General features: G+C 52.0%; 1 protein-coding gene across 7 annotated transcripts in view; it reads right to left on the reverse strand.

Moving 5' to 3' along the window:
• KIAA1671 (KIAA1671 ortholog) overlaps positions 1-21,758 on the reverse strand; it is a 179,008-nt gene that overhangs the window by 47,561 nt on the left and 109,689 nt on the right. The window contains exon 1 of one of the 7 annotated variants that reach the window (XM_060121726.1): positions 17,390-18,708. The exons of 5 other annotated variants lie outside the window; for them this stretch is intronic. In XM_060121726.1, coding sequence (XP_059977709.1) covers positions 17,390-17,674 — 285 coding nt within the window. In that variant the 5' untranslated portion in view covers positions 17,675-18,708. Of the gene's footprint in view, positions 1-10,475; positions 10,785-17,389; positions 18,709-21,758 lie in introns of those variants that run through there. One more of the 7 variants, XM_060121725.1, reaches the window with a different exon arrangement.

Raw genomic sequence — 21,758 nt, forward strand, 5'->3', positions numbered from 1 at the left:
CAACGGCCCCTTCACCTGACCAGCCAGCAGCCCAGGGGCCTGGAGGTGACTTCATCGCCGCCTCTCCCTGGAGGGAAGGAGCAGCCCCTGTGCCGCTTGCCAGGCGCTGGAGGGAGAGAAGCCGAACCAAAGACCCGAACCACAGCGGCTCCCCTTAGAAGCAGGCCAGGGGACCAGGCACCCCCTGCGGGCTGACAAGGTACCAGGTACCCTTACCTGCTGGGCACCTGTGTATCTAAGATCCCGAAAAGGGCATCACTTGGGCTGTAGCCGGGCCCCCCCTGGACTCAGCTTTCCAGGGCTGGACAACACCCAGCCGGGACCACGGGGAAAGACTCAGAACCAGGAGTCAGAAGCCAGACTTGGAACAGCCCCTGTCACGGGGTCACTGTATGTCACTGGCAAGGCACTAGCCTTGTTTGAATGTGCCCTCGTCTCTGATTGAGGGCAGTGGCTGGCACCGCAGCTCCTGCTTTCCACTTTCCTTTTCCTTTGTTAGCTTTAGAAAATTCTCTAGAAGCCAAATCACAGAAGCCCAGTATATTACAAAGATAGGGGAGCAACCGGGTTTGGGATGTGGTGGGTGAGGCGCGAGGGCTAGGGCCCTGGAATCCACCCCTCTCCTTCTGGGCCCTCCACCCCCGTGAAAACCCCAGCAGAATGTGCTCTGGAAGCTCCTCCACTTCTCGTATCCGCAGGTCTGGGGTGCTGAGCTTCTCTGTTTCCCCGGGAGGGACAGGTTTGGAGGGCAGTGGGGAGAGGGGCTCTGAGCCCGGGGGATGGGTCCCCGGTGCTGCAGGGCCAAGGAGGTGCCTGGGCTCTGAGTGGAGCCCCAGACACTTGGGCATCCTGGGATGGAGAACCCACTTAGACGCCTGGATTTCTCACCCCAGTCTTTCGCAGTCTCCTCCGTCCTGACAGGACAGTCATTCTTTTTTAGCAGTTCACCTTTACAGAATCTTTTCAATGAGTTTAAGTTTTCATAGTATGACAACTCTCTTTCTTTTTGCACTCCTATTTCTACATTTACCTAACAGTTAATCAAGTTATGCAGCTATGGTTACAAGTACAATCGGCATAAGAGGTTTGGGATCAAACCCAATGGATCTCCATTCATTGATTCATTGATTCATTCATTCAAGAAGTGTTATTAAGTTCCAAGTAAGGAGGACTGACAGGAAGGGGCATGAAGGAATTTCTGAGGGGGAGTGAGAATGTTCTAGATCTTGATAGAGTTGTGGGTTACATGGGTGCGTGCATTTGTCAAAACTCATCATGCTTTGTGCTTAAGATATATGCATTTTGCTGTATATAAATCATCCCTCAAAATAGTTATGATATTTTGTGTATTTATTTATAATATTCTTATAGCTGCAAATATAATAATGTTAATATCCATACTAAGAACATTTTAGAGCCAACTACATGCCAGGCACTGTCCTAGGTGCTTTACATATGTCAACTGTTGTGTTCTTCACAACAACCCTATGAAGTACTATCATTATCCCCATTTTTTTTTAATGTATGTATGTATGTATTTATTTTTGGCTGCACTGGGTCTTTGTTGCTGTGCACGGGCTTTCTCTAGTTGCGGCGAGTGGGGGCTACTCTTCGTTGTGATGCGCGGGCTTCTCGTTGCAGTGGCTTCTCTTTTTGTGGAGCACGGGCTCTAGGAGCGCAGGCTTCAGTAGTTGTGGCACGCGGGCTCAGTAGTTGTGGCTCACGGGCTCTAGAGCGCAGGCTCAGTTGTGATGCATGGGCTTAGTTGTCCCGCGGCATGTGGGATCTTCCCGGACCAGGGCACGAACCAATGTCCCCTGCACTGGCAGGCGGACTCTTAACCACTGAGCCACCACGGAAATCCCTATCCCCATTTTAGAGATAGGGAAACCGAGGCACAGAGTAACCTGCCTACACACACTGCTAGTAGTAGGCTGCAAAGCTGGGATTCGAACAGATGCATCTGGCTCCAGTGTCTGCTTTTTTTTTTTTTTTTTTTTTTTTTTTGTGGTACGCGGGCCTCTCACTGCTGTGGCCTCTCCCGTTGCGGAGCACAGGCTCCGGACGCGCAGGCTCAGCTGCCACGGCTCACGGGCCCAGCCACTCCGCGGCATGTGGGATCTTCCCGGACCGGGGCACGAACCCGCGTCCCCTGCATCGGCAGGCGGACTCTCAACCACTGCGCCACCAGGGAAGCCCCCAGAGTCTGCTTTTTGTCACTCACTAGCTCTTTCTGACTCAGCAAAACAGAGAGAGGCCCCTGTCCTCACAGCACTTCTGTTCTCGGGGGAGAGACATAATAAAGTACCTCGGCAGCTGAGCCCATGGGACGAAAAGTGCACAGAAGTAGCAGGGAGAAGCCCCAGCCTCGGCATGCAAGGGCCCGGGGCACTAAGTGTGCCCCCCCTTCTGGCTTACACCCTTGGGTGACCCTGAGGGTGAAGTCAAGTCTGGTCCATGAGCCCGGCACCGTGCCTGGCACACAGCGGGTCCTTAGTACAAGTTGGCTCAATAAATGAGCAGAGGATGGAGCCCCAACCAGCTCCCGAGGAGGCTTCAGGAGCCTTCCTTTGGCAACACGCCCTAGGAATTCAGCCAGGGCTCCGGTTTAGCTCCCTGGAAGGCTGCCTGACTCCAGCTCCGCAGAGCCGAGTAAACCGAGACCTGTGGGCACAGTGTGGCAGTGAGAACCTTGGGGTCCAGAAGGACGGCTTAGGGGTGGGCGCAGAAAAGCCGGGTACCAACTGTGGTAGTGAGAACAAAGCTGGACTTTCTCTGGCTGGTCAAGACACGGACTGACCCTCAAGTTCTTGAGACTTGACCACCATAGGCCCCGGGGCTTCTGTGGTCCTCGGAGAGAACGGCCATGACCCCATGGATACACCTTGAACGTGGAACTCCGATTTACAACCTAGAGCCTCTCCAGACCATTGCTCCTAGCAAGAAAACGCAGCTCCGCTGAGCCCTAGTCATCCATCCCACTAATCTGGCTGGTGGGTACCCAGGAGCTTAGAGCTCATTCACGCATGTGTCCATGCATTCATTCATTCATCCACCCATCCATCAGGTACTTACTGAGTGGCACAGATGTGCCAGATGCACTGCTGGGCTCTGAGGATGTGAAAGGGCAAACACATCTCAGTACTGCTTCGTGATATAGCAAGCATGGCTAGAAAGAATCTGGAAGAGGCTGCAAAGACACATCTATGATCAGAACAACATTAAAAACCCATGCAGCCATTCATTCTTTCGTTCGTTCATTCATTCATCCAACCACAAGAGGTGCACTAGAGCAAACACACAGCCGGCCCTTCAGTAACAACATACTGTCCTTGAGGGCTGGGACCACCTCTGTCTTGTCCCCTGATGGACCCCTAGGGCCTCTGACTATGCTTGGCACACAGTAGGTGCTCGATAAGTATTTGCGGACTGAGGGAACTGCTTCTCCAAGGGTGGTGCCCACGTGACCATCTCTACCTGGGGCTCTTGAAATGCAGGCAGATCCTGAGGCCCACCTGAGACCCAGAAGACCTCCACCTGGGATTCTACTTACTGAACCAGTATCCAAGGCGCCCACCAAAGTTTGAGTTCAGTTCTCACAGTGTTAGCTCCCTTGTGCACTCAAGGACACCACTGCTCAAAGAGGTCAAGGCCCTCGGCCAAGGTCCCAGATATGGGAAGTGGCAGCACAAGGACTCGAACCACCCACGCTGCTTCCTCCACTCCCTTGCCTCGGGGGTCAGCTGCCACTGAAGGGCACAATTCAGCTCAGAAACCTGGAAGGCTTACGTTTCCACCGATGGCACCGAGCTGTCGAAACTCCACAGGGCTCCCCATTATATGAAAAGATTAGGAAACTCACTAAGCAGAGCTCTGCGGCCTCCGTTCGTATGTTCAGTGCCTCCCCCAAAGGGCTTGTCTTCATCATGAGAAAGGGAAAAATACACATGAAGGATCTCCAACTGTTGTGCCCTCAGCCACAGCTCAGAAGGTCCCTTATTTAACTCTGTGCTGTCTCTTCTTTCCTAATTAGCTGTGGCTGTTAATGACCCTGATACGCCTTCATCACCAGGGAGCACCTCGGGGGCGGAGGCAGGGAGGGCTCGTGGGGTGTGTTCTGTGAGGAGGGTGCGGAAGCTGAGTGGAAGCAAAGGAGGCTGGGAGCTGCTGGCTCTGTCACTGCAGGCCAGGCCCACCTGCTCTGCTCTGTCCTTCTCCTGACAACCAGAACACCTGCGGGTGGAGGGTCCTTCGGGAGAGAAAACAGCGCAGTTTGAAGGAGAGGCTTAACCTTTTCAAACCGCCAACAGAGAGCAGAGTCCATACCCCTGCTCCATCCTTGCTGGCTGGCGCACAGATGGGCAGGAGGGAAGGTTCTCGAAGAGCCGGGAGCAGCCCCGGGTGGTTGGAAAGCGAGGCCAGGTAGAGTGAAGCCATCACGATGACCAGCTACTAGCTACGGAGGGCTCACCACGGGCCAGGCTCTCTGCTGAGCGTTTTACCCTCATCACCGCGTGGAATTCCCATCCCCTTCTTGCGGATGTGGAAACCGAGGCTTCCTCAAAGTCTGGCTGAAAGTCACACGCCAGCACACAGAGGAGCAGGGATTTGAATCCAGGCTGATTCCACTGGGGAGGCCTGCAAAGGTCACATTGAAGCCTCCGTGTACAGAGAGGGAAGGTGAAGCCCACCACCAGGGCTGCAGAGAAGAGGTTGGTTCGAGGCTGTGCAGCTGGTATATGCATGTTAGTCACTTTTCTGAAAACTTCTCCGAGGTGGGAACTGCATCTCATTATCTTCAGTGCCTCACACAGCTGACTGCAGAGTTTTGCAAACAGTAAGAGCTCAATAAACGTCTGCTGCTCAACTCTGAAGGATATCAGGGTTGAGAACTGCATGACCTCTGACTGCCCCAACTTTGAATTTAGAAACCCCAAGCTCCGATACTGGGTCTGTCACCGACTTGCTGTGTGACTTTGTGTAGGTCTCTTTCCCTCTCTGGGCCTTGGCTTCCCCAGCTGTAACATGGAAGGAGTGGACCAGAACAATCTAGACGCTCTGGCAATCAAGGTTCAGGAGCCTCTCCAGGAAGAGGAACTCCACATCAGCGCCCTGCCCCTCAGCGGCCTGTTTACACTCGCTCCCAGGGCTCATGAAAAAATTTTTACGGATACTGAAGCTCGGCTTCCCATCATCCACCAGGGCGGCTACCTTGGTACCCTCTTCAAACCCAGTGCCAGGGGTTTCAGAACCTTCCAGGCACTTCCTGCTGAGATGTCTGCGGTGGGTGAGGGCGGCTGCTGCCTCAACACGGCCCCCACATCCATCCCTCACCCTCCCCAGGGCAGAAGGCAATTATCGAGAAGAACAGAACGGACTGCTTAACTACTAATTGAGGAATTACAGATGTTAAATTATAGGTGTGCCCGGGGAAGGGCTGTTTCTAGAAATCAAGCTGGTGAGTGACAGGAGTGTGGGCTGCCGGATAACGTCTGGCTTTGGCAGAAGGCAAATATTTGGATGTAGAGCCTGAAGACACAGGATTGGAAATTCAACAGACCGGGAAAAGTATCTTCGGTTGCTAGGAAATGTGCACCACCCCCCAAGCCCATGTGACAGGTCATAACTAGAAGGACAATAAAGCACTGACTGTGTGCTAGTGCCGTGCCAGGGCACCCAACCAGCATCTCGACTCACTCTCCTAACAACTCCGTCAGCAGACTTCATCTGCTCCATTTCGCATCTGAAGAAAAACGCTTATCACTGTGGAAAGACCTGCCCCAAATGACACCAGGCGTCAAAGGTTATTTTACCTAAAAGTTAGGAAATTCCAAAGCCCGACTACTAATGTTTTGGCTTCACTCAGAGTTAAGGTCACTTGGTTACGCAGGGCCTGGCAGGGACCTCAGCTCACAACTCATGACTCTCACCACACACATCAGTGGTTCTCAACCGCCGGCGATTTTGCCCCCAAGGGGCATTTGGCAAAGTCTGGAAGGACTGGCTGGAGGCCACGGAAGCGCGGGACAGCCCCCCATCACAAAGAAGGATCCAGCCCCAAGTGTCAGTGTCGCTGTGGTGTGAAACCCGGGTCGGCACCGGGGCGTCTCTCAGCACAGGTACGCGGGTCTCGAGGTCCACTGAGGGACAAGAAATGAGGCATCGGCAGACCTGGGCTGGAGTCCAGGCTGTGAGCGAGGTCACGTCCTACCCTGTGGGTCTAGGTTTTATCCTTTGTGAATCAGGGATGCCAAAAATAATACGACCCCCCGTGGGGTTTCTGCAAGGATGCGATAAGGAATTTGTTTTGCTCAGTGGCTGGCACAGGGTAAGTGCTCAAGACGTGTCACCCTTTATGCCTTCATTTCCCCACCTGGGAAATGGGACAAGACAGCCTCTGCCTTGGTGTGACTCTCAAGCTTTTTCCCTCTGATACTGCTAAACAGAAGTCACATTTTCCCAGACGGCCTCGCTACAAGATTCAAACAGCCTGGAGAGAAGGTAGCTGCAGAAAGCCACGGGGCCAGCAGTGGACTTTGTGTGAGCAAGAAATAAACATTTTGGGGGGTAGAGTTGAGGGGGATGGATAAAGGGGGTGAAAAGATACAAACTTCCAGTTATAAGATAAATAAATCCTGGGGACGTAATGTACAGTAAGGTGACCATAGTTAACCATAATGTGCTGTGTATTTGAAAGTTGCTAAGAGAACAGATCTTAGAAGTTTTCGTCATGAGAAAAAAAATGCGTAACTATGTGAGGTGATGGGTGTTAACTAAACTCACTGTGGTGATCATTTCGCAGTTTCTACACATGTCAAATCATCATGTACACTTTAAACTAACACAATGTTATAGGTCAATTACATCTCGGTAAAACTGGGGAAAAAAACAATACTTCAAAAAAATTCAGGTTAAAAAAAAAAAGAAAAATTTTGTGTTAGGAGTTGTGAGTTGGGACCTACCGTACAGCACAGGAAACTCTATTCAATATCTTGTAATAATCTATACGGAAAAGAACCTTAAAAAGAAAAAACATTTATATCTATATATGTACATATATGTGTGTGTGTGTGTGTGTGTGTGTATATATATATATATATATACACGTGTATAACTGAATCACTTTGCTGTACACCTGAAACTAACATTGTAAATCAACTATACTTTAATAAAAAATTAATTAATTTTAAAAGAGTTGAGAGTTGGCAGTTTGTTACTGCAATATAACATACCCTAAGCTGACTAATACATCAAAGTTATAAGAAGGATAATAGCAGCTAAGTTTTATTATGCACTTTTTAGGCTCCGGGCACTGTGCTAAGAACTTCACGGGGAAACTGAGTCTCACGAAGGTAAAGTCTCCTGCCCAAGGTCCCACAGCTAATTAGTGACAAGGCTGGGATTCAAACTCAGATCTGTCCAAAGGGAGAGCCAAGCTCTTAACCGGACTGACCTAATTCTACCTGCATCTCCCCACTTTTTTTCCCCTTAATCAAGAAAGGACAGACAAGGATGCCAAATCTATGTTTAAAAAACAAAAGTAAACATTCACACACTTTGTAGTTTTTTAACTCTTGGTGATAATTTATGTTTTAGGATCTGCCTTTCGAGGGAGCAGGACAGTTGGAGAGGGCTCCTCAGGTCTAGAAATTGATGCAGGAGAAAAACCACTCTTGTATTCCCTGCTCTCAAATCCATGTGGAGAATTCGTGGCTGTTTATGGCCCAATCTTTATGATGAATGTTTGATGAGTTAAATGGAGTGATGAGCACTTAGGATCCAAGAAATGGATTCCCTCCCACGCCGGGAGAGTCTGGCCAACTCCTGAAAGGATGTGTTGCTCAAAAGCCCCCGGGACCCTGAGCCCACACTGGCCAAGCAGCCTCCCTTACGAGCAAGAGCCCCCAAGATGAGAAAAGTATCCGTGGGGAACACCAAGGGCTACTGCATCACAGATCTCGGGCAGGTCCCTTGAGCTCTTCCCACCTCAGTTTACTCATCTGTGAGATGAGGGATTAAGTAACACTCCCCGGCCACCGTCAGACTGTCTGTTGTGGTAGGTATGAATGAGAAGGAACGTATACTGGTTATCTACTGCTGCGTAACAAACAGCCCCAAACCTTCATAGCTGAAACAACAAACACTGCCTCTCCCAGTTTCTGGGAGTCAGGGTCCAGCAGGGGCTTGGCTGAATGGTTCTGGCTGAGGATGCCATGAGGTTGGAGTCAAGCTCCCAGCTGGGGGTGCAGTCTCCTCTGCAGGTTGTAGGAAACACTGCCAAGCTCACTCACACAGCTGCTGGTGGGTTTCAGTCTGTGCCACGTGGGCCTCTCCACAGGGCTGCCTGAGTGTCCTCGAGACACGGCAGCTGGCTCCCCCAGAGGGAAAGCTCCGAGAGAGGGAAAGAGTGACCAAGAGAGAAGTGGCAGCCACCTTCAGCATAACCTGATCTCAGGTGTGACACCACCACTTCTGTTGCATTCTCCTGGTCACACAGACCAGCCCAACGTGGGGTGGGAGGGGGCTTTGCGTGAATACTGAAGGGCAAGAAGCTCTGGGGCACTTGGAGGCTGCCTGTCTGCCTGTCTGAATGTGCTTTGCCAACTGTTGAACACTAAACGATGATGATGAGGAGAAGGACGGAAAACATTCACTGAGACCCTCCTACGTGCCTTGCCCTGTGCTCAGTGTTCTGTGTGCATTACCTCAGTGTAATCTCCAGCACAGCTGCGGAGTCAACTAATATTGTGGGCCCCACTTTACAGAAGAGGAAATGGAGGCATAAAGAGACTAAGTTGCCTCCCCAAAGTCCCACAGCAAGTGAGAGGCAGAACCAGGATTCAAACCCACAGCTCTGAGACCCCATGACTTACTCTCTTTACTAACAGTGGTATAGACACAACTGTGAAATTTTCAGGAGTCAGTTCTGAGCCAGCTGCTAAACACAGCCATTAAGAAAAATTAACGATATAAACTAATGATTGAATAAACCCTATTAAAAGCAAAGGTAAGGAGTAGTCCAACCTTATCACTTCCTAATTACTACGGTTTACTATTATCTATGGTCTTGAGGTCACTTATGTACATTGAATCTGTACAATGAACATACTATACCCTAGTCCCCCCCCCATCTGCCGTTTCACGTTCCATGGTTTCAGTTACCCACGGTCAACCTCGCCCCAAAAACATTAAATGGAAAATTCCAGAAATAAGCAATTCATAAGTTTTAAATTGCATGCCTTTCTGAGTAGCGTGATGAAATCTCACACTGTCCCTCCTGGACCCCCAACCACTGGATTCGTCTGCTCCCGCCATCCATCCATTACCATCATGGCTCAATGATCCAGGATAACCCAAAGCGGACGACCCTCCTTCTGACGTAGCGTCAGGTCAACGGCAGCCCAACAGTCCGTGACACTGCCTATGTCATCCTGCTCACTTCGTCTCATCATGTAGGCATTTTACCATTTCACATCATCACCGGAATAAGAAAGGTGAGTACAGTACAATTAGATATTTTGAGAAAGAGAGAAACCACATGCACATAACTGTTATTAAAGTATGTTGTTATCATTGTTCTACTTTGTTATTAATCTCTTACAGTACCTAAAAGCTTAATTTAATTTATAAATTAAACTTAATCATAGGACCGTATGTATAGAAAAGCATAGTGTATACAGGGTATTGTACTATTCAGGGTTTCAGGCATCCACTGGGGGTTTGGAATGTGTCCCCCGCACATAATGGGGGACTACTGTGTATACTAATGATGTACCGCACATCTTTTCCCAGCTCCATGCTCACTGATGGCTAGTTGGTAGCTTGCAGTGGGCCCTGGTGGGAGTATTTACACCAGAGGAATAGGCAAATGCTGCATACAAATCAGGGCTTTACTCCTAAAGACCTGGCTCATGTTAAACATTCACCAGCGGCCCACTGTAATTGACCCAATACATCCTTCCCACTTGTAAGGAATTATCTTGGTGACTCCTTGCCGAGACCCCATTCTTCATGAAATCCAAAAATATAACATTCCCTGTGATATGTACCGACCCAGATTTCCTTCCTGAAATTTCTGACTTCCTGATGAGGAAAGCCAGAGGCATTTTGTCTGAACAAAACATCTGAGATTTGAAAACGCTGAAAGAGGGAGAGAAAGTGAGAGTAACAGAGGAGCCGTGGGGTCACAGAGATGAAGAGGAGCTTGTTTTAACCTCGCTGACCTCTCAGAAGTCCAGATAAGGACGTGCCCACCTAGGGCCGCCCCTGCAGAGTCCTTCCCGATTGCCCCAAATGGGGAGCGACCCGAATGCCCAGGCAGAGGGGTGAATAAACAAAGGAGTGTGTGCACTGTGGAGTGTGGCCTGGGCATTCACAACAGTCTTTACTAAAGACACATAAAACCGGCACATGTTCTCCAAGGATAGAGACAGAAGGTGGGCGATTTTGCTTGAGAAAGGGAGGAAAAAAGACAGGAAGGAAATGCATTCGAATGCCAAGAGTGGTTTCCATGGACCTTAAAATCATGGGTGGATTCTGCTCTTGTTCGGGTTTTCTGTACTCTCCACGTATTGTGAGCGCAACCCCCTTTTTCAGTGTGGGGGGAGGGGCGGAGAGCTCAACATAATTTCACACAAGCAGAGCCCGGTGGAGCGGCCAAGCCTTTGTCCTGCCCTGCGCGTCACTCCAGGTCTCTCCCAGAGGCACCGACTCTGGGCCCAGGCTTCGGCCCTGTCTGGACCTGTGAAGGGGCCATTGTTCTCTGGGTGACATCATTCTGCTGCCTGCAGGGTGAAGAGCAGACCTGGAGTTGGGTGCGGTCGGCCCATCCTGCCTGCCCATCCACACCAGAGCAGAGGTGAAGTCACGGGGCGCTGGACTCGGGGACTACGCTGAAGTCTAGCACCCCAGTTCCATGCCCTAAGGGGCAGGGCCTGAGGCCAGGGCACCTGGCAGGGCTTTGGACCAGCAGTGGTGGGCAGCATCGGCACAGGTGCCAGGAGATGCAGGAGGGGGTGGTAGTAGCTGGACCCTATTCCCCTGAAGCCCAGGTCTCCGAGAGAAACGTGACAACCTGTGCCTGGCACAGAGTAGGCGCTCAATAATTAACAGCAGCAATTGTTACTCTGCTCTCGTTACTGCTCCCTTGCTCGTAACCTTACGGTTACGATCTAAATCTAAACCTCTAAAATCTCGCATCCTTACCAGAGCCCCCAGGCCCTGCACGGCCTGGCCCCCAACTGCTCATTTTCTACCTTCTTCCAACTTACTTGCTCTGATCCAGCCACGCTGGCCTCCCTGCTGCTCCTCAAACATGCCTCAGGGCCTTTGCACCTGCCTTTCCCGCTGCCAGGATGTTCCTCCTCCAAAACTTCGTAAGGTCCATCCCCTTCATTCATGTCTCTGCTTAAAACATCACCTCCTGAGAAAACTCCTCTGACCTCTCTTCCTAAATCACACTCCCACCAGTCCCCATACCCTGTGACATTTTTCCTCAGGGCCCTGACACATACCAGAGAGTATCTTGTTCACTCATTAGCTGACTTATTTGTTTACTGTGTCTCCCTGTTCCTGTGAGCCCTGAGAGGGCAGAAACCCTGTCTATCTTGTCTTCCATCTGGCAAAGAAGAGATAATGGATAAAAAATTCTTAATGAATGAATAATAGCTTCTATCCCCATTATATCTCAGATTTTCCCACCTGGACCTCTATAAGGAAAGAACCCCCGACCACCCTGGGCTGGAATCTTGGTGTCGACTCCGAGATGGGGGGTACCAAGGCTAAATCACTGAGCCTCTCTGGGCCTCAGTTTACCCATCTGTGATATGGAGATGGTGCCACAAGGCAGACACAGGGATAAAGAAGAGTGGATTTCAGGAAGCCAGACATGAGGTCAGCGGCTAGATGTGCAGGATGCTCTTCTAGGCACCGGCGATACCGAGGTGAGCCAGGCCGACCCAAACCCCAGCCCTCGCAGGCCTTTCATTCTAGTGGTGGAGACAGAATAGACGAGTGAAATGAAGCAAGTTCAGACTGAGGTAAGTACCAGCAGGACACTTACAGGGCACAGGGCGGAGGGAAACACGGTGGGGATTCACCCCAGCCTCGGCTGTCAGGAAGCCTCTCTGTAGAGGTGAAGAGAGAGGGAAGAGCATTCCAAACACAGGGAACTGTGAGGGCAAAGGCCCAGGGTCTGGAAGAAGCAGGCCATGACTGAAGAAGAGCAGGGGGTCAGAGTGGCAGGAGTGAAATGAGCTTGGAGGACAGCGGTGAGAGCTGAGGTCCGGAGGGAAGCAGGGCCACATCCCACAGGGCCTTGCGGGCCACGGTAAGAAGCTGAGGCTTCCTAAGTCTGGGTGAGGCAGGGGAGCAACTTGACCCCTTGGGTTGCTGGGCGAAGAATGGCCTGGAGGGCAAGAGGCCAGAGTAGAAGCAGTGAGTGAGCTGAACTGCGGCCTCCAAAGAGATATGTCCACATACTAACCCCTGGCACCTGCGACTTGACTTGGAAAAAAGGTCTTTGCAGATGTTAAAGAAGTTAAGGATCTCCAGATGAGCTCAGGATGGATGACCTGGAGGGCCCTAGATCCAATGACAAGTGTCCTTATAAGAGACAAAAGAGAAGCGGAGTGCAGACAGAGGCAGAGATTGGGGCAATGCGGCCACAAGCCAAGGAATGCCTGGAGCCATCAGAAGCTGGAAGAGGCAGGAAGGATCCTCCCCTAGAGCCCTAGAAGGGGTGTGTGGCCTGACAACACCTTGGTTTTGAACTCTTGGTCTCCAAATTTCTGTTGTTTTCGGCCGCCAGTGTGTGTGGTCATTTATCGTGGCAGCCTAAAGAGGCAGTCAACGTGGAGGAGGTATTGACAGAAATCGGGGCTTCTGATGGTGAGAGTCACAGACATCCTTTTCCTTTCTAATTCTCTCCCACTTGCTAAAAAAAGGTGTGTGTGTGTGTGTGTGTGCGCGCGCGCTCATGGCAGGGGGAAGACGCTGAGCCCTGCTGAATATTTTTGCATCCATTTCGCCATAATTGACGCAGAACCAAATACTCCCACTCAGGATTGAACCCACCCAGCACGGGGCGCCGGTGCTTAAACAGTGAATCCCCGGAGCCAGGGGCCGCCTTGGGCCCAGCACAGCTGACACACGCTGGGGTGTTGGGGTTCCAGCCTCACCGATCCCAGCTGTGTGGCCCCAGGCCTGTGACTTCACCTCTCTGTGCTTCTGATTTCTCATCCATAAAATATGGGGGCTACACTCCATGTCCCTCAGGGGCAGCTATGCGGATTCGATGAGACCAACTCCTGGCAAACAGGAGGTGCTTGCCCTTCTTCCCCAGCTCAGGTCAGTGGGAGGATACTCCAAATACAATTATAGTCCCCCAACCAAATTACGTACAGCAGTCTTCTCAACCGGAGGAGGGGGAGGGGGTGGCGGTTTTGCCCCCTGGAGACACCTGGCAATGTCTGGGGACATTTTTGGTCATCATGCTTGGGGGCGCTACTGGCATCTAGTTGGGAGAGTCCAGGGATGATCCTATATACATACATGGGACAGCTCTCTGCCCCCCAAAGAATGACTGGGCCCTAGGTACCAACGGTAGTGAGACTGGAAAACTGACATATGGCAAGAGTTTGGTGTCAGAACTTCCCTGGTGGCACAGCGGTTAAGACTCTACGCACCCAGTGCAGGGGGCCCGGGTTCGATCCTTGGTCAGGGAACTAGATCCCGCTTGCATGGCGCAACTAAGAGCCTGCATGTCGCAACTAAAAGATTCCCACACGCCGTAACTAAGAGTTTGCATGCCACAACTAAGAGTAAGCATGCTGCAACTAAGGGTTTGCATGCCGCAACTAAGAGTATGCATGCTGCAACAAAGATCCGGCACGTGGCAAGGAAGATCCTGTGTGTCACAACTAAGACCCGGCGCAGCCAAATAAATAAATACTAACAACAACAACAACAAAAGAGTTTGGTGTTACAGACAAGCCCTTGATCTTTTAAGACGGTTCCCTCGTTTTCAGCCCCTACATGACATATTTATCTGCTGACGTGTTTTATGTTCTGTCCCCTTGAAGGCAACTCTATAAAGGCAAGAGCTGTGTCTGTTTCATTCAGTGTTGGCACCCTAGTAGGTGCTCGATAAACACTGGTGGGATGAAAATGTGAGTGAGTGAATGAAGGGACACAAATAATACACACCTCATGCTTACGGGGTCCTGGCACACAGTAAATGCCCACAAAAGGTTGGCCAGGTTCTCATTTTGCTTTGCAAAAGGCACCAGTCTGGCCGTTTGGTTAGGTGGGACTCACATCACGGCACCTGCACCCACACTCGTTAAGCCCTTCCTGTATGCGGGTGCTCAACAGGTGCCAGGGCTGTGCTGGTTTTTAGTCCGTCCCACTGGACCACCCACCTGACAAGCCCCAGGCGAACCCCCACTTTACAGATGAGGATGTTGAGGCTGAAAGAGGTGGGTCCACTTGCCCAAGGTCACTGGGCCCCGAGTCGGTCCAATTCCAAAGCCCTCTCTGCAGAACAGCCCTCAGCCTTGGAGACCCCTGCTTCCTACTTTCACTTCAGCCATTGGCCTCTGTGGCACTGACATTGTGCCTGGGTTCTGGAATTTTCTGCCTGGCCTCCACTTGCAGTCCACCTTGCTTGCTGGGCTTGTTTTCAGGCTCACTCTGGGCTGCAGCACAGACATGCCTCTTCCTGCCTTTATCGCTCAGAGACAATGCGATTATTTCCCTTCTTCCCCCTTTTATTCGGCAGACGCCCAGGCAGGCCATTAGCAAATTATTTCAAGGCTGCCTTTAGAAAAACGTTTTGGGGCACGCCTTTGAGGGTTACTTTCTGCCTGCCAGAGATTCTTCTACTCGGCTCTGAGTAAATAGGAGCCTGAGGCAGGATTTGGAACAGAACGGACTCTTTAGGTAAATCAAGTAAGAGTTCAAGTCCCAAAGACTGAAATCCCGCCCCCGTCCCCTTCCCAGCCCAGCTACAGCTCCTGCAGGTGGCCCCAAACTCTTAACTGTCTGTGGCTTTAAAAAGTTTCCTCCTCCCATAGAACAAATATTTAAGCGAAGTCCCTGAGTGAAAGGGGAGTGTGTGGATTTTCCAGTTCGCTGGGGATCTCTGAAGGGATGGTTTGGGAGAAAAGGTTTTGGTTGTTGCAGTAGCTAACTTTTAAGGCCCACATACCATGGCCATGGGCATCATGCATCTACTGGTGGCAGGTCACTGCCCTTAAGTGATAACGATGGGAAATGTAAATGGGAAATGAGGATAAACCCCCATTTCACAGATGAGGAAACTGAGGCACAGAGAGGGGAACAGTCCACCCAAGGCTGCACAGCTGGAAAGTGGCAGAGCCAGGAGTCAAACCCAGGCCCTCTGCAGAACAGCTTGTGTCTCCATCCCAGCTCTGCCCTCATCCCGAGGAGTCAGGACATCATGGCACCTGACAGACAGAAAGCAGCTACACAGGCACACCTATCATGTGCGCAGTCCTGCGACGGGCACCCACTTCAACCTCCTGATGATCCTGAGTGCTCCCCATTGACAGAGGAGGAAAGTGAGGCTTGAGAAGGGTCAAGGTCCCTTCGCCAGGATGTGGCCAAGTTTGATTCAAGCTTTCAACCCCAATGCCAGCTGGTAGATGCCAAATGCTAAATGGGAAGGTACCAGATGAATTCAGCCCAGATTCATCTAGCACGCATTAGCATTGATGGAGGTACTGCAAGGCAATCAGTGAACAGAGGAGAAAAAGGCCCTGCAAGGTCCATCTCCATTCATTCATTCACCAAACTGGGGAGCAGGGCAATGAGGCCTGGGGGGACTCGGGTCAATGCCTAAGGCCACAGGGCAGGAGAACTGAATGTTACCAAGCCCCACACCCTTAAATGAATTGCCAGAGAGGGAACAAGAGTGAAAGAGAAGAGAGACGAGAGAGAGACACCCAGAGACGAGACAGAGACACCCAGAGACGAGACAGAGGGACAGAAAGAATGAACGAGAGGCTTTCTCTCCCTGGGCTAAGTCATCCCTTCCAAAGGTTGGGGTGGGGGATCTGTCTCATAAATTCAGGCCCTACTGATTTGTCCAGGGCCACAGAGCAGCACAGACCCAGAAGGGAAGGAGATGTCATATTAATTAGGCACATGTTAGCACCTGACTGCTCTGGTTGCTGTGTGACCCTGGGAGAATCACCACACCTCTCTGGGCCAGCAGAGGGGATGCCGGGATCCTGCACCTTGAGGACAGGCGTGAGATCTCAGCAACCTCGCGTGCACAGAGGGCTGGCTGAGAGCCTGGTGCACCCCTCGGCTCCATAACTAAATGCTGGGTCCCAAAATGACCATCGGGACACTTCACAAGGCTGAACCCAGAGAAGGAGCTGGCTTAGCCCTTCACCCATCTTTAGTCTCCTGCGAACCGGGTCACATAGTCTGGTGGCAGATGTCTCCTATGTGAAAACACCAGGCCCTCTCTTTGAGGGTCAGTGATATGGGCTTCCCTGAAGTTATCAGGAAGGTCTGGAGAAATCTTTTTACTGGAAGCTTGGCTGGAAAGAGCCCTGAGTGGGGTTCAAAGCTTGGGGTTCCGGCAATTGCTTTGCCACTCACTCACCGTGCTACCCCAGGCAGGTACCTTTCCCCGTCTGGGCTCAGTTCCACCTCTTCAAATCATTAGTAAGGTCCTTGAGAAAAAACCTGGATGCAAGTCGCGTTTTCAATCATTAGATGTCATTCTACCCTGGTCCCCAAGCCCCATCAAGCTTGCCTGAGTGAGAGATGGTGGAATCTCAGGACCCAGATTAAGGTCCCCTGTCCTGGCCCATTCACACCAAGATTCACTTGTCAGTGGGCAAATCTGCCCACCACCTCGGGTAATCAGATGAGATCTCGCAATTTTGCTCGACTATAAGACCACAGAAGTCACAACTCCACACGCGCATGACACGGACACTTGGCCACCCTGGAGGGTGTGAGGAGATGAAGCAGGTGCCAACTAATCCTCCCCCAAAATAGGAAGCATTTGCGTCGGGCTGGAGTGTCGGCACTTGCAGATAAATCAACCGGCAAAGCCTGCCGGACTCATGTGCCAGCCCCGACCGCACAGACGTTGAATCGGGTATAAATGTCCTGACCGCTCTGGGGGAGCGAGCAAGTCCACTGTCAGGGGGATTGCCACCACGCGCCTCTTTCCCAGGCGCGGGAGCAGGACAGGGTCGGGCTAGACGGACAATTATTCTGGAAGAGGCAACCTCCCCGGTTGGATCTGTGGGAACCCCACCACCTCCCTGGAGTGGGGCAGGGGCCGCACTGGAGGGGAGGAGTTCTCACTGTTGTTTTAATATTTTAAAAAACATAATAAGCTTACAAGATCTGGTGGCTCCGAGTCCGGCTGCCTTTTCCTCAGGGAAGAAAATCTCTGTTGGCTTCGCGCAGAGAAGCGGCGTAAAGATTCCCGGCTGCGGGAAGCGAGGTGTCGGAAGGACGAGGTGCGCTTGAAGGGGGTCCGGCCGGAGGGCTCCCCACTCGCCCGCTCGGGGCCCACCGTGCTGGTCACTAAGTTGAAGGCCTCCTGGAAGGACCGCCGGACGGTCCCCATCCACTGGGTCATGTGGGTTTGGGCCACCGTGAGTTTGTCTCCCAGGTAATCCATGGGGCCGGCAGGTGGGGAGGCAGGAAAGCCGCGAAACGCCGGGGTCCTCTCCCCTCTCCCTGCTGTGCACCGCCGGGAGTTCTGGGCTGCCTGGAGAGGAAAGCCAGCAGCCCTCTTCAGCCGGCCCGAGAGTAGATAAACATCGCTGAGCCAGCAGCCGGCGGCATCCGCGGGGCTCGCTCCGAATCTGAGGCAGTTCAGGGTCAGGCTGCGAGTCCACCCCCCGGAGTTGTGAGTAAACACGCTGGCCGCTCCAAGATCCAGTTCCCAGCGCTCACCGGCTGGCCGGCTGGCTCGGGTGACGAGGAGCTTTGAGGAACTGGGCTGCCGCACCGGCTCCAGGGCGTGACGGTCCCCGCGAGGTGGGGGTGGAAAAGGCGGTGGCCCCCGGGCACCCTCAGGCACCTGGATCCTCACTTTCCCCCAGGTAGGCGGCACCCCCCAGGCACCCGCGGTGGCGGCGGGGCCCTGCTCACCTGGCCCACGCAGGTTTCCTGTCCTCCGGCCGGGGGTTCCAAACCTGTGGGCCGGCGGGCAGCTAGCTCATTTTCTGGAGGCAGCCACCAGGGCCCCGGGTCCCCTGGCTTGGCAGCCCAGGATGACATCAGCCCCCGTTCTCAGCGAGGGGCTTCGCTGCCCAGGAATGCCGGAGGGGCCTCGGGGAGGCGGCCGCCCAGGGAGCTGACGTCCGCCCCCATTTGTTCTTCCTCTCCAAGTCCCAACTCGCTCACCGTCCCACGGAGCTGACTGTGAATGCACGTGCCCGGCAGCCTATCCGCCCTATGCCCTGACCGCGGGCGCAAGGGGAGATGCGGCTGCACGTGCGTGCACGCGGGAGCCTGTGTGCACGTATGTCGGAGATCAGGCGGCCCGGGGAAGGCTGAACAGTTGGGAAACTGCCTCTAGTATGACAGGCAGCGAGCGTCTGTGGACCTCTGGCCGGCAGTCAGTCTGTCTCCCTCTGGCGGTCCATTTCTCTGTCAGTTTCCCAGCCTCTCCTTCCTCCCCCTGTGTCTTATTTTCCACTTGTTCCTCCCTAAGCTCCTCTCTCTCTCTCATCCTCTCTCTTTCTCTCTCTCTCTCTCTCTCTCTCTCTGTCTCTCTCGCCTTTCCAGCCTTCTCTCCCTCCTCCCTAAAAGGCAACAGCCAGCCAGGTGAAACAACCCCCGAGGTCCCCCAAGGAAGGAACTGGGCCGGGCTGTATTTCAGTACAGGCAGAGTTGCCATGGCAACCCTGGGGCACAGCATCTGCCCCATCCTGGGTGGGCAGGCACGGCACAGGGATGAACAGGAATGATTCATGGTTTATACTGGGTCACATGAGCTCCTGGGCTTTAACCCTTGTGGAGCTGTAGTGGCGGGGGGCGGGGTGGGAAATGCGAGGCAGCAGCATCTGAGACTGGAGGGGGTGCTTGTCCGGAAACGGTGAGCAGCAGCCTCCCTAAGGGGAGGCACACTTGTGGAAGGAGCTTTCTCCTTCCAGCAGGGATCCACCCTCTGTGTTACAGATGAGGAGGTGCAGACTCAGAGACGTAGATTCACTTGCCCAAGGTCACACAGCAAGCGTACCACCAGAGCATGGGTCTGGGCTGTTTCATCCCCGCCCCTGCCCCATTTTCCGGGTCTGACACAGCACATGGTCCAGAGTTGGAGCTCAGTAAATATTTATCGTTCAAACGCCGAGTCCAAGAGTGAAACTTTGATCAGTCTGACTGCATCCCCAGCACTTTCCCCCACCCACGTCATCTCAGTTTTGAACAAATATTTGCTCCCTAGACACCGATCAAAGGGCTTCACTTGAGAAAGTTTTTCACGGAGGTGTCTGACAATGCAGCTGACGCAGATCTCCTCCTTCTCTGGATTCCCAGTCCTTACAGATGTTCGTTTGCTCATTCATTCTTTCACTGATTCATGTAAACATTCAGAGACTGCCCTCCCCGGGCCAGGCACTGGATACAGAGACTGAGGACGCACCTGCCCTTGAGGGCTCCCAGTCCAGCAGGACACTATAACTGTGGCTAATATTCACTGAGAGTGTGACTGAGTGTCCAATGCCATTCTAAGTGTTCATAGGAATTAACTCATGAATCCTCACGTGAACCCATTTGACAGGAGGAGACTGAGGCCCAGGGAGGTGACGTCACCTGCCAAGTTCTTCCAGGGTGGTAGGCGGCCCCCAAGATGGCCTCCAGGGATCCCTGACCCCTGTTATTCACACCCCAGAGTGGTTCCCTCCCACAATGAGTCCGAGTTGGTCTGTGTGCCCAAGAGATAAGGCAGAAGTGACAGTGTGTGATTTCCAAAGCTGGGTCCTACCAGCCGCCATGTTGTGAAGGCACTCAAGCAGCCCTGTGGAGAGACCCACGTGGAGAGAGTCTGAGGCCCCCAGCCAACAGGCAGCACCCACTTCCAGCCGTGTGAATGAGCCATTTTGGAAGCAGATCCCACATCGCCAGGCAAACCCTTGGATGATTGTGGCCCTCAACTGCAACCTCACGGGAGACCCTGAGCCCGAGCCCATCCAGTCAAGCTGCTCCCAAATTCCTGACCCACAGAAATCACAAGAGATTCAAATGCCCAGAGGCAGGATAGTGCCTGGGCCATTGGGAAACCAAGAGCTGGAGCAGAATTGAGGAGAGAGAGGGGAGGGAGACAAGGGTCTCTTGTAGCAGCCTGCACCCCATGATGCAAATGAGAAAAATGTGCACAGGGCCCCAGATCCTACCTCCATACATGTGTCTGGCCCCACCCACCACCCCATACAGCCTTCAGGGTCCCAGGGCTTCTGGCCACCAAGGTTTGCCCACTTTCCTCACCTGGTCTGTAGCCAGCCTCCTGCAGTGGGTGGGCCAGTTGCCCAGAGGGCCAGGAACTTCCAGGGTGGGAGCAGTCATGAGAAAGAGCTGAGTCCTCCCCATCTAACCCCAGAAAAGCCGCACCAGAAATACCTAAAGATCTAGAAAGGGATGCAACTTGTTAACAGACCAGCTGGACACAGAGGTGGGAAAAATTTACTGAGACCCTTCCGGAGGAAAACGTTACATCAAAGCGGCACCTACAACACCTTTAAAGTGATAATACCCAGCGTTGGTCAGGCTGTGGTAAAAGAGATACATTTGCCCACAGATGGAAACGGAGATTGGTATATTATTTCCCGAAGGGAATTTAACATTGAAGATCAAAATTCTTAAAAACAATGACCAGTTAATGGCACGCATGCCGAAGTGTACTGATATCTGTAACTTATTTTGAAATGCAGCAAAAAAAAAAAAAGTATACACTAAGGAATGGATGGCTGGCTAGATTTTTCTAAGGCAAAGAGAGCAAAAGGTGAGCAATTATAGAATCTGTCTGGTAGGTATATGTGTATGTCCTGCACAATTTTTCTGTATATTTGAAATTTTTCATAATAAAAGGTTGGGATGGGAGGATGTGCCTGCCTTTTGATCCCGAGTTTCATGATCCAGTTCCACACCCAGAAATCTGTCTGGAAATGAGAAGGATCTATACAAACATTTTGCTATACAGGGGTGTTCATCACAGTTATATTTGTGAAAAATTTGTAAAAACCTTATCGTCCAACAAAAAGAGACTCGTTCAGTGTTGTGCCGACCCATACTGAAGTCAGAGGCAAAAGAAAAAATCAGTGACACTGATCCTGTCTTTATGCATAATGTCGACAGTTTGTTCACCATGGATTTTTGAATTAATTTTGATTTTTTAAAAAATACTGCATTAAAAGTAATTTATTTTGATAACCCATTATTTTGGTCCTCTCTTAAATTTTGGGCCCTAGGTGTGTGCCTCAGTCACCTCACCCTAGCCCCAGCCCAGGATATGCTAAATCAATATAACTTCATGGTTAAGGGTTTGCAGACCTGCCTCTGGCTCTTATTAGCTGTGTGGCCTTGAGAAAGTTACTGAGCCTCTCTGATCTTCAGAGATGAAATCATCAAAGTCATCATTGCCACTGATGCTGTTGGAACCCCTTACTGTGTGTGCCAGGCATTGTATTACACTGTCTGCTCCTCCCAACAATGAAATGAGGTTTGTAATAGGATTATTACTCCCATTTTACAGATGG

Source organism: Lagenorhynchus albirostris, chromosome 14 (assembly GCF_949774975.1).
Source record: "Lagenorhynchus albirostris chromosome 14, mLagAlb1.1, whole genome shotgun sequence".
Classification (NCBI taxonomy): Eukaryota; Metazoa; Chordata; class Mammalia; order Artiodactyla; family Delphinidae; genus Lagenorhynchus; species Lagenorhynchus albirostris.